The 12,894-nt window shown below is 33.2% G+C and overlaps 1 protein-coding gene across 23 annotated transcripts in view; it reads right to left on the bottom strand.

The window, feature by feature from the left end:
* The window catches only part of FIP1L1 (factor interacting with PAPOLA and CPSF1), a 76,882-nt gene that overhangs the window by 28,292 nt on the left and 35,696 nt on the right, over window positions 1-12,894 (bottom strand). For all 23 annotated transcript variants that reach the window (XM_012441099.3, XM_012441100.3, XM_012441105.3 and 20 more), the window contains 2 exons: window positions 6,301-6,394; window positions 4,089-4,245 (listed from right to left, as the gene is read on the bottom strand). In XM_012441099.3, coding sequence (XP_012296522.1) covers window positions 4,089-4,245; window positions 6,301-6,394 — 251 coding nt within the window. The remainder of the gene's footprint in view (window positions 1-4,088; window positions 4,246-6,300; window positions 6,395-12,894) is intronic.

Below are 12,894 nucleotides of genomic sequence, written 5' to 3'. Positions count from 1 at the left end.
TTTTTGGATTTTTATTAGAGATGGGGTTTCACCATGTTGGCAAGGCTGGTCTCGAACTCCTGACCTCAGGTGATCCTCCGACCTCAGCCTCCCAAAGTACTGGGATTACAGGTATGAGTCACCATGCCAGGCCCAGTATTTGTTTTAAAGCTACTATTAGTATGGCTGCAGGGAACCACTATAAATACTTTTGCATTTCCCAAAGTCTCTTCCTGCTTTATTGTATTCTAATACAAAAATCTCCTCTACTCTTCATACAAATCTATTATGGCCAGAAATACTCTGTCCTCCCTGTGTTACTAGCAAAGTTTCATATATGTTTGCAGGTATGTGTTTAAGGGAGAGAGGAGGCAATACATTTCTCTTGTTCTGTCAACTATTTAACAGTAAAAGTCCTTCAAATGAGAGTTGTCTCTAACAGCTTAAAATTGTTAAACAGTAACTATCTACTTATACAATAAGCCCCATCTGCAAATTTCCAAGAGTCAATCACAAATTTTATCATCTAAACTAGAGAATTTCTGAGAATGAATAATAATTATGCTGGGATAGAAGGTAGAAAGTAGGACTGTTCCAGGCAAATCTGGTTGTATAGTCACTCTACTTATTAAAAAAAAAACCTTTTAGGTAGCATCCTAAAATATGGGAATAAGATATCATTACTATATTTATCTCATCATATTCTGGACTTGAGTTTTAAAAACATTAGAAGTCTAATGTTAAAAAAGGCAACATTAAAATACATTTGATTCTTTAAAAAATTTTTTTTTTCCATTTTCTTTTGATTATTTCTGAAGAAAGCAAAAAAACAAAGAGAGTTTGTCTAAGAAAAATGGAATATCTTTTAAGGTAATACTTTAAAAAGACTCCTGAATCATAGCTTTCTTTCATTAGCTGTTTATGATTCTTACGGTGATTTAAATTACAAAAAACACAGTATACTCCATGTGGTTCAGTGGTAAACAGTAACTGAAAACTACAGCTTTAAGCATGGCAGCTGGCATATATCTATGCAGCCATACATTTAGAACCAGTGCCCAACCTGATTGTACCAGTTACAAATCTGAAAATCATCTTTGGTGTTATGTATACATAAATGTTAACTCAATTAGCTAACACATTAGGGAATGCCAAGTACATACAAGACCACTGTGACTAAAACTGCAAGAAAACATAGAAAGAAACACACAGCTTATGCTCTCCCCAACAGCTCACATTCTACTAAAAACAAGGAGCAATTCAGAGTCTCAACTTCAAGTATTTGGTTTTAATGAATTTGGTATCCTGCTCCGCATGTATACCAGTTAGGTATTGCTTAAATCAGTATTAGAATTCACTTGAATCTGTACTCATTAAATGTTGATAGAACAGTATGGAAGTATAAACCAAAAACAAGCATCCAAGGAAATCTGGATTTTAAAATATGGAACACATGTAGCTGAGAATTAACATGAAGTAGATAAACAGATTAAGCAACAGAAAAATAATTAGCAGCACTCTACAGTATAATGCCATTAATCATCTAAACACTGTTCAAAGATTTGTTATACTTATGAACAAAGGTTACATGAATAAAAAATGGTCTGGGATAGTGGTTCGCGCCTGTAATCCCAGTACTTTGGGAGGCTGAGGAGGGTGGATCGCTTGAGGTCAGGAGTTCAAGACCAGCCTGGGCAACGTGGCAAAACACCATCTCTACAAAAACAAAAATTGCCAGTTATGGTGGCACACGCCTGTAGTACCAGCTACTCTGAGGCAGGAGGATCGCTTGAGCCTGGGAGGTGGAGATTGCAGTGAGCTGAGATCACACCACTTGCACTCCAGCCTGGGCAACAGAGTGAGACCCTGTCTCAAAAACAAAAGGAGGGGGGGTAATTTTATCAGTTTGGGAAAAAAGTAAACTTCCAGATAATGCCACTGCCTATCTGTAGCAATTACCTCTGCAGCAATATTCTACAGCATTTCTGAATATTCTTATACAAGCTAAGTGCTTATTTTGTTGTCATTAGTTCATACCACCTCTGTCCCACTTACTTTAATAAACAATTAGTACTGAACATATAAAATGTTAGCCATCTGGGGATTCTATATTAGTAAATTAGAAAATCCTTTCATTCTGTCATTTGTGACAACATATATGAGCCTGGAGGACACTGTGCTAAGTGAAATAAACCAGGAACAGAAAGACCAATACCGCTACACACAATCTCATTTATACGATCCAACTCAGAAGCAGAGAGTAAAATGGTGGTTACCGGAAGCTAGGGGCCATGAGCGAGGTAGGGGAAATGATTTTCAAAGGGTACAAAAGTTTCAGTAAAATGAGAAAAACAAGTTTTGGAGATCTACTGTACAGCTTGGTGACTATAATTAATAATAACTGTACATTTCAAAACTGCTACGAGAGTAGATTTCAGAATGTTCTCACCCCAAAAAACTAAGTATGTGAGGTAATGAATATGTTAACTTGATTTACTCAATCTACAATGTAGACATAATCAAAACATCATATTATACTCCATAAACATATACAAGTATTACCACCAATTAAAAATAACATTTTTTAAAAGATTTTTAAGAATTAAAAAAAGAAAATTACTTCCAATCATTTACTACCTAGTAAAGTTTAAGTAATATTACAAAGGAATCCAACAGGATTATTACCACAAATATTAATACTTTTTTAGTATCGTTAATCAAATTTGTTAAAATATTAATTATTCCTACCTTTTATCTAATTCTTTTTAAGAGGACAAAGGATTCATATAAAAATCACAAAGGTCCTCATTTTGAATCACGTAAGTCCCCTTTCATTTGGTTAATACTCGGCATATTAAAGGCCCAAGAACCACAAGTCTAATTCCAACTAATGGGTGGTTTCTGCTCAATCTACTTGTTGGAACAAGAAATTCACTGAAGTTAGAAATACTATTGTCATCTGGAGTAAGGACGGCTAACCTATTCCAACCTCCTCTTTCCTCTATTTTTGAGAGAACAGATCCTCTAAAGCCACAAGTTATTTTTTCATATTTTTCTTACACTTTTTGAGAGTAGAGGTGACAGTGGAAGGAAATCAAAGGCACTGAGGATGAAAGACAGGAGCAGTAGCTGACATTTAGAGGTCAAGGATGAATGTTAGGGAAGGACTATTCAGACCCTGCATTTGGCTCTGTAATCACAACTGGCACCTTAAAGACAGCTCTCTTGCAAATAAAAGTAAGTAAGAGCACATGGCTGTCCAGTAAAAGCTGATTTTATTAATAGGAAGTAATGTCTACTACATGTCTTTCATGCTGCCCTGATGAGCACAAGCAGCTATTTTTTCATCATTTACTACTAGCTTTCTCCCTGGGAAGAAGTAATTATTATCTCAATCAATCTTGTTAGTTTCATAAAAACTTGGTTAAGGTAGATAAAGATCAAAAACAAAGTAAAAAAGGCACCCAGATGAAAAATTCAAATAAAAAATAAAATTTGGAAATTGTGATTTTTTCTCAATTACCAGTAACCTGGTTTTTAATTAATAATCAAAAGTAGCTAAAAGTACAGCTACTTTTGAATCACATAGTATGATAAACACTTATATTACTTTTTTTTAAAAGAAGTAAATACCAGGTACCTGGCACCCAGTAGCAGTCTCCTGAAAGGAAACCAGTATACAAAAGAAGACCAGACTGAAATATTAATTTCAATCTCTTCACAAGATATAATATTTTGATCTACTCCCATCCTAAAAGTATCTATTTTTTATTTTTTCAAAACAAGTTAATACTGGTAATGTTTATAACTGAGTATGGATTTATACATATACTATTAGCAACTTGTTTGGGAATCATTATCATATTTTTGGATCACAAGATTAGTTTCTGTATATTCTTCTCAATTTTAGAACATTGTCTCTTTCCTATATTCAAACAGCAAGACACATAAATATCTGTTTCAGTCCAAATTTGTTGAAGATATAAGAAGTATTATATCCATTACTTTTAATGCAATGCAATCAAAACACTATTTTATTTGTAAAAAATTTTTAAAAAACACTTGAAGTTATTTTTCTTTCAAAGTCAAATGTCTTATTTACTATTTACCCGGTGGTGGAATCAGAGGTGGAGCAGTGCTGACAGTCGGAGGAGGTGGAAGAAATGGAGGAGGTGGAAGGTGAGTGGGAGGAGCTCCTGGAGGGAAAAATGGAGGTGGTTTGCTAAAATTGTTGTCTACTTCAGTAGCAGATCTTTCAGAAAGGACCTAAAATTAGAGCATAGTTAAACAGATGCATAAATATTTTTATCTAAAATTAATCTTAGTAAATTAATTTCATTTAATCTTAAGAAACAAAGTAAAAGGTAATTTAATTCACCTATGTATTTTTGGTGGGAGAATAAAAATTCTACATGTGTGCTATGTGTGTACATATACTTATGTGAGTATACACAAACATATACTTTTTAAAATGTGCATATTCAAATCTTTAGAAAAAACAATTGGGTCATTACCAAAAAATTCTTAATAAAAAGTAATTAAGAAATAAAAACACTCCACAAAAGAAAAAATAACTTTTATAAAGAAAATTTAACAAGTATTATCTTTGTCATTCAACCAAAGTTAAAGTATTCAATTAAGGCAATGTAATCATTAAACACAGACATTAGCCTTTAGAAATTAATATGGCAGGAGGTCAGACATTCACTGTTCCCAGAGCCTGTCATCACCAGGTTGCAAAGTAAGAGACTGTCATGCATGCAGCAACAGATGCAAGCAATAGGCAGCAAAACATGTAAGTAACTTTTTCATGTCAGCCATGTAACTTTGAGAACAGGGTTTATACTTGAAAAATAAAATATAGCAATGTTTGCAAAATGCTTATCTGTGTGAAAAGGTTAAGGAACAGGCAACATGAGAAGCACCCCAAAGCTACTGAAAGCAAAGTAGCACCTCAAAATCTGGAATTTTGACAAGCTCCCCAAGGATGTGTAAATAAATTTGGCAAAGACCAAAAACAGCCAACATAATGTTGTATATTTAATTCATACTTCTCAAATCCTTGCTGACTAAAGCAATATTTTAAACATACAATCCCTCTTTACAATTAACGTTTCCTGTATTTAAGTGTAGTGTTTTTTGTAGGGCTTATGCCAATAAGTTATTTCTTAAAGTATTTATTTTGAGAAATCATGCATTTTAATGGTAAGAGGAAAGAAAAAAAGGATTAATATCTTTCACTGTAAAAATGATTTGCCTTTAAAGATGCTAAAAGGAACATTTCACATGATCAACTTATCTAAGGTAAGAATAGAGTGCTCTGGACATTTTTTAAAGTACTCAGAAAAGAGAAATGAATAATGAAAAAAGTATGGTCAAGCTCAATAGCTGGAAATTTCAGTTATTACAGTTCTAACATTAATTATACAACTTACTGATAACTCATCTCCCCTCATTTTTTCACCTAAAAACAAAGGAACTCTACCTCCCCCAGAAATGTCACATTAAATAAATTGTGGTATATTCATCCAATGAAGCTATCATGGAGATATTTTAATAATATTTTAAGAATATGAAAAAATACAAATGATAATTTTAGATGAGGAAAAAAAGGATACACAGAAATATAATTGTAATAGTATCCCAGTTTTGCTTAGTAAAAAGAGATGTACCAGATGTGGTTATCTTTAGGTGGTAAAATCACTGGTAATCTTTTATTTTTTATTCAGTGAATCTATATACAGATTGAGCATTCTTAATCCAAAAATCTGAAATCTAAAATGCTCCAAGATCCAAAATGTTTTGAATACCAATATTTTATAAAATTTCACACCCAACCTCATATATGACGGTTCACAATCAAAACTGAGGAACACTACAGTTTACTCAGGGTTCCCAAAGGAAAAAACATTATCATAGATTAACAAATCATTATAATAAATTAAATAGCTTATTTATGAAATATAAATGAATTTCAGGTTTAGACTTGGGTCTCATCCCTAAGATTACATACATACAAACATTTCAAAATCTAAAAATTTCCAAAATCCAATACACTTCTAGTCTTAAGCATTTTAGATAAGAGATACTCAACCTGTATTATGTGTCTAACAAGGAAAAGAAAAACCCTATTAAAAAAGAATCAGAGGTTATAAATTCTAACTGGAAGTGCCTTTATAATAAAGGATGACTAGTTCCACATTTTAAATCTCTATCATCTAAAACAGAGCATAGCACTATGACTATTTGTTGAATAAAATAAATTAGAATGCTCACATAATCCTTCAGTTAAAGAAAATAATTTATTTTAAAATACTAAACCTGTATGTTGCTGTTCTCATTTGCCCGTCGCCGTCCTTCTACTCGGCTGATAGTTATAGTCTGACCAATAACATCAATTGCTCCAGGTAATCTCCTGTAACATAAAAATTGAATCAATTCAGTTTCACCTAATTAGACGCTTAAAAAATTAATAAAATTTTAAAGAAATAAAAACAAAAAGTGTCTGAAATAAATTTTAAAATAAAATCAGATCACAATACACTTTGAAAAATATTCTGGTGTTTAAGCTCACTACTTTTGCACTGTTATAAAAACTTTCATTAAGAAATTAACTACAATCAACATACCCAACAATGATCGTAATGTTAAATTTTAAGTCTCTGTAGATCTCTTCTTCTAAACTTACTATTTTTAGTGGTCTCCAAATGAATTTATCTTTTGTGAAATTAAATGAGACAGCTAATACCAGACAAATGGAAATTTTGGGGCCACTACAATTTTAAACACACACTACTTTAAATATTTCCCAAAAAGGCTTGAAAATCATGCTCATTTTGACACACACAGGATATTTTCCTTGTGATATAGTCCAAGTATTAAAAAACATAAAAAGGGAACCAGTTTTCCATTTCTGATAACCTGAATTTAGATAGAAAAGTTGAAATATTTAAATACTTGCCCTACTTCTGTTTACAATCTCTTTAAAGTTCTTGAGGATATGGAAAAATAATCTACTACAAAACAATGCTACAAATTTAACAGAAAAACTTAGTAAGCTGTATTTTAAATAATTAAAATAATGTTAAAAGCTATTATGCAGATGAAGGACTTAATAAAGGTATGCATGCCTAAGATGATACAGAAGTCAATTGGAAAAACAGGAAATAAAAAGTGGATACAAATTAGATGAATTTCTCTTCATCTATATTTCAGTTCTGAACAATTCTGCCTTTAAAACTTTATAGAAGTAAAACAATGAAAACATCACAGATCCTTCCAGTCACTAGATTAGGCTCCTAAAATGACAAATAGCAGCAGCTACCATTGGCTGGATGCCAAACCCATTACATCTAAACCTCACAAAAACTTAAAAATTATCGTATACCTGTTAAAGACAAGCCAGGGTCCAAAGTGAAATCACTGACCTAAATATGAATTAAATGGCAAAACTAACTTTCAAACCTGAGTTTTTCTGATCCCAAAGCCTATCCACCCCCTCTTCCCTTGAGCTAGGTTTTCTTTCAGCAAGACGATTCACCTTTGAGGAATTTAAGACTTTTCTGGAAATCAAAGGTTAGTAAGAGTTTATCTTAAGTAGACATTGAAATACTCCAAAAATAACTGTATGCTAACAAAGTCAGCCCTATTAAAAGTATATCATGACATCTGAAATTTCTTCAAGTACATAGTCAGTTCCCACCTACCATCTCTTGCCCACTTAAGACTTCCCTTCTCTATAATTTTAATACAATTTAAAAATGTTCATGCCTTTCTAACTTTATGCCTGGGTCATTGACTTCCCAGGTTTCCTCATGGTCCCAAAGATCAAGAATGATTTAATTGGAAGAATAACATATCCTCCAATGCAGCTGGGGAAAGACGTTAATATATATACATTAGAAAAATCCAAATATCTCGACAATAAAACAAACACTGCTTTAATTTCCTCCCTAGAACTTAAATTATAAAGCTATGCCCACTATAACTGCATTATCAAAGCACATGCCATCAGCCTTCTGATATACAAACATTTCATATTCCAACATCCTATAAATACAGGTGTGCATTCTGGGGCTGTAGTTTCTTCTCTGTTTATTGCTGCCTAGACTTCATTGTCAAAATTTTTAATTTCACTCTATTTCCTTTTCTACTGCCCATCACTTGATTCTCTCCTTTGCATTTTTAAATTTATTCCCATAAAGAACAAATTCCACCAAATTTGTTTGGACTTGCAAGTCAGATAGCAAACTCTCCAAATCATTAAAAGTGGTAAAAATTAGATCTAGATATAAGACTAACTTTCCTGTTGAGGGGAAAAATTTCTATAATCTGTCTTTTACTATTTATTTCTAAGGATCTCTAGTTTTTAAAAATTCTGGAACACATCAAAGTATTCATTTCTTAAAATGTACCTTAAATATGGTCAGAAGTCTAATTAGTTTTTTTAGCTTTAAATTGATGTTTTTTGAATCACTAAAGATTCAAAATGGCAAATACTATGTTTCTAAAAACATATAACTGAGAAATCAGCCTTAACAAGTATATATCCCTAAAGGGAGATTAGAAAATTACAATTCTCTACATTTTCATAACATCTCCTTATGCAGGTATTTTTTAACCACATAAACTGAGTTACTTTAATCAAACACATTAAGTTTACTGTTTTGTTCAGGAATGTTTTATGATAGACACATAGTATGTACCACAGTAATAAAAAGCACGTTAGTATCTAACACTGACAAATAATTTAAAAACCTAATGTTATTCTGATGCCATATTATGGAAAAAATATTGAACCATATTATTCCATGAAAGTTCTTAATGAACAGCTTTCTCTTTCATTGCATAAAATGATTTAGTAGAGTTTCTCTATGAGGAAATCAACTATAACTTAGAGTTCCACAAAGCACAGGTTAAATCAGGACAACAAACTTGTTCAGTAAGTAGACAGCTAATGCTATTACCAAAATTCTCTTCTCCATATTGGACTCAATCATGTAGTAAAAAGCTAGGGAAGAAACTAACCACCCTGGGTGTCTGAATTAATGTACAGTTTAAACAGGCAATAAATGTTCCCAAGATCTTCTACCTCCCGTCCTGGCACAGATGAATATAAAAATATCTCTGAAGTTACAATGGAATTAAGATATCATATTTTGATGATTCTGATCTCCCAGAAAAGATTTGAGGGCTCCCTGCAGAAATGCAACAGAAAGTTTAAAATGACAAATCAGGGCTAATAGAAGACAGACAAAAGGCCATAAATTTATCTTTCAACCTGAAGGTCAGGCTCACACATGTAATCCCAACACTTTGGGAGCCTGAGACAGGAGGATTACTTGGGCCCAGGAACTCAAGAACAATCTAGGCAACATGGCGAGACTCTGTGTACAAATAATTTAAAAAATTAGCCAGGCATAGTGGGACACGCCTGTGGTCCAGCTACTCAGAGGGCTTAGGCGAGAGCGTTGCTTGAGCCCAGGAGATGAAGGATGCAATGAACCGTGATTATGCCACTGTACTCCAGACTGGGCAACAGAGCAAGAGCAGGTCTCAAGAAAAAATAAAATAAATAAATAAAAAATAAATCTCAGCTGCTTTTTCTTGGCAGCCAAAGCAAAGGTTATCATTAATAACAAATGTCTTTAATGTGCATAAGATTAAAACAAAGCATTTGCTCTGAAGATTGTTTTTCCCAGTAATGACAGCCAGTATTTATGGAGCACCTACTATGTGCAAGGTAAGCACTGTTCTAAATACTTTATATATATTTAGTCTTCATGATAAATCCATAAAGCAGCAGCTCTTACTCTTGTCATTTTACAAATGAGAATAAAGAGAAAAAATTTCTCCTTTGAGTCTAAGAGAAAATATGAATACAATAGTTTTTAAACTTTACTGACTACAAAACACAGTAAGGAATACATTTTACATAGCAATTCAGTACTCACATTACATTAAAAACTAAAAAGGTTCATGAAACAATACTTAAAAAGGAAAAACGATACTTAAAAAAGGACATTAAGATAAAATGTAATTTTGTTAATATTTAAATACCGCATAGAAAAAAGCAAAATAAACAATACAAAACCAAGAAATATTGGTTGGGACCACCAAATTGTTTCACAACTCACTAATGGACTAGTCATGCTTTCAAAACTATTTAAATAAAGTCTCCAATATTCCTACCAAAAAAAAAATTTAGTTTTACAGAGTTGTTTCTCAAAATGCTCTTTAATGCTAAATGAGGCACAACAGCGCACAATTCAATAAGAGTAATTTAATTTAGGAGAAGCAAAACAATGTGGTCTGCATATCTAGCGCTCTTAATAGGCTTGATCTAATAATTTAACTGTGCTTTTGAGAACAGTTCAAGTTCTTAACTAGCAACATGGTTCTCTAAAGAGGAATCAGGAAGTCCCTGATTCTAAATAAATACCTAATGTATAGATGTAATTTTCAGGCAAAAGTCCAGAGTTTATAGCAAATTTTCAAATGGGTTATTGCTTGAAAGAAAGTTCATAACCTTATTGTTTTTTTCCACAGAAAGGACATTCAGACATAACCATATTTTAAAAGAATGGATGAATCACATATCGATGTAGAAATCTATGAATGTTTTCTCACAGAAGAGCTTCTAATAAGAACTGGGTAGCACACAGTTCAAAGGTCCATTCTCTAAGGAAAAAAGCCTAGAATGTGGCTATCTGATATTCCCAACTTGAAAAGAGATGCACTTGTTATGACATTTAATTCAGGTCACATATGTAAACAGCTCTGCATGGAAACTGTGTAGCATCTTTTAAGCTACTTTAGGAAAGAGATGAGCCTTACAAGACATGTTGGATTGATTTAAGCACACAGGATGGGAAGGTAGAACATTTCAATGGAGAGAGGACTATGAGTAGAGAGAAAAGATGGAGGGGGGCAGACATTGTGCAGAATTTCTGCTTAGCAAATATATTACCTATCAATCTGCTTGCAACAGAAGCATCATGCACCTTTGATAGTGGTTATCAACCAAAAGACATTCAAAGAGGCAGAGAATATTAATTAAATGAGAATGATGTAAAGAAAAAGACTGTGAAGCTGTAAAATACTATGCAAATATCACCTCCCATTGTAACTACATCTATCACTTTATTTCAAAACCGCAGGTACCCAGCTATCATTTGATTTTAATCTTTATGCCAACCCAGAATCAAGTCTCTAAGTCAGTGGTTCTCAGTCTTGCTTGCATATCAGAATCCTGATGCACAGGGTGTACACCAGACTATTTAAATCAGCATTTCTGGGACCCAAGCATCAGTACTTTAATGAAGCTTCCTAGGTAATTCCAACATAGTCAAAGTTGAAGACTACAAATCTAAGGGCATATTCAAGAGACTGGCAGACATTTTGTTCCCTCCAGAAATAAAGTAGCAAATAAAAACTTAACATTTAACTCTTTATTGTGCAAAAAATTTAAAGTCATACCCATCAAGGTAAGAATATCATTGATAACATATTTTTCTATTGATCTTTTAGTTTTGTGGTATTTGAGCCCATAAATTCGAGATCAGCCTGGGCAACATGGCTGGTCTGACACGGCACTGTTTCTATACCATGTGTATGTTTTACTTTCACAAGCACAAGAATAATATTCTGTATAATATACAATTTATAAAGAAAATTTAATATATTCTAATGTTCAAGTAACATATTATTAATAAAAAATTCTGTCCAGAAAAAGAACCTAATCTAAAATAAAAATCACAGAATTCAAACCATCATCTTCTGGACATACAATTTATTTTCAATCAGTACTACATTTAAAGAGACTGATAAAGCCCATGATCAAAGAGGAGATCCGACACTCACCAAGTGTCCGATTAATCTTTCAAGTCCTGAAATAGGTGTTTTCACAAGCTTAGAACTTATTCAATCCTTATAAGTACATCACATTTAAGGTAAATGGGCCAGTCATGGTGGCTCACACCTGTAATCTCAGTAGTTTGGGAGGCTGAGGCTGGAGAATCACCTGAGTTTAGGAGATCAAGACCAGCCTGAGCAACATAGTGAGACCACATCTCTAAAAAAAATAAAAAAATAGCCAAGCACAGTAGGCATGCCTGTAGTCCCAGCTAGTCGGGAGGCTGGGGTGGGAGGACTGCTTGAGCCCGGTAGCTTGAGTCTGCAGTGAGCCGTTATCCCGCCACTGCACTCAGCCTGGGAAACAGAGTGAGACTCTGTCTTGAAAAAATAAAAAGTAAAGTACATGTCCAATTAGTTTCATTTTCACAGATGTGGAAAGAGGCTGTTTCGCACTATAAAGTGGCAGCACTAGGATTCAGGCTCAGCATAACCAACTTCAAACCCCTTTCCTTCTTCAACAATGTTTTTCACACTAATTTTCTAGGAGCTGAATTTTTAAAATGTCAATTACTTTTTAAGCTCTATTTAAAACAAAACTAAAAACCTTGAGTGCCTAAAGGTGAAATAAGCTCAAATTTCACTCGATGGAGGACACAAATGTGTTCAATAGTGTAAATAAGTTTACTCACTTTTGTACAGAGCTTGGAATAAAGCTCTACCTTTCATACTTATGCTTGCTTTTAAGTGTATCAATGATAAGAAAAGACACAGCTCTACAAGAAACTCAAAAAAAAAAAAAAAAAAAAAAAGCTCCAAAGGCCTTCAAACGTCCAATAACATAAAATCTTACAAGCTACATATTATAGCAGCATGCATTCAGAGCCTTCTATCAAATGCCCCAAGGTACAGGCACATCTTTTCAGTACAGTGTCTCATCAAGACATAAAAGTAGATAGTCCAAGAACAGAGGAAGAGGTCATTCTTAGATATAATGTTCATTTAACATCCAGTTTTATTGTAAGTATTGTATTTAATATAAGAAATACACACGTTTAAATG

The sequence above is a fragment of the Aotus nancymaae genome, unplaced genomic scaffold (assembly GCF_030222135.1).
Source record: "Aotus nancymaae isolate 86718 unplaced genomic scaffold, 86718_ANA_hifiasm-v0.15.2.pri h1tg000006l, whole genome shotgun sequence".
In the NCBI taxonomy this organism is placed as follows: Eukaryota; Metazoa; Chordata; class Mammalia; order Primates; family Aotidae; genus Aotus; species Aotus nancymaae.
Note: the sequence above shows the minus strand (reverse complement) of the source record. Positions and strands in the feature narration are given on the sequence as shown.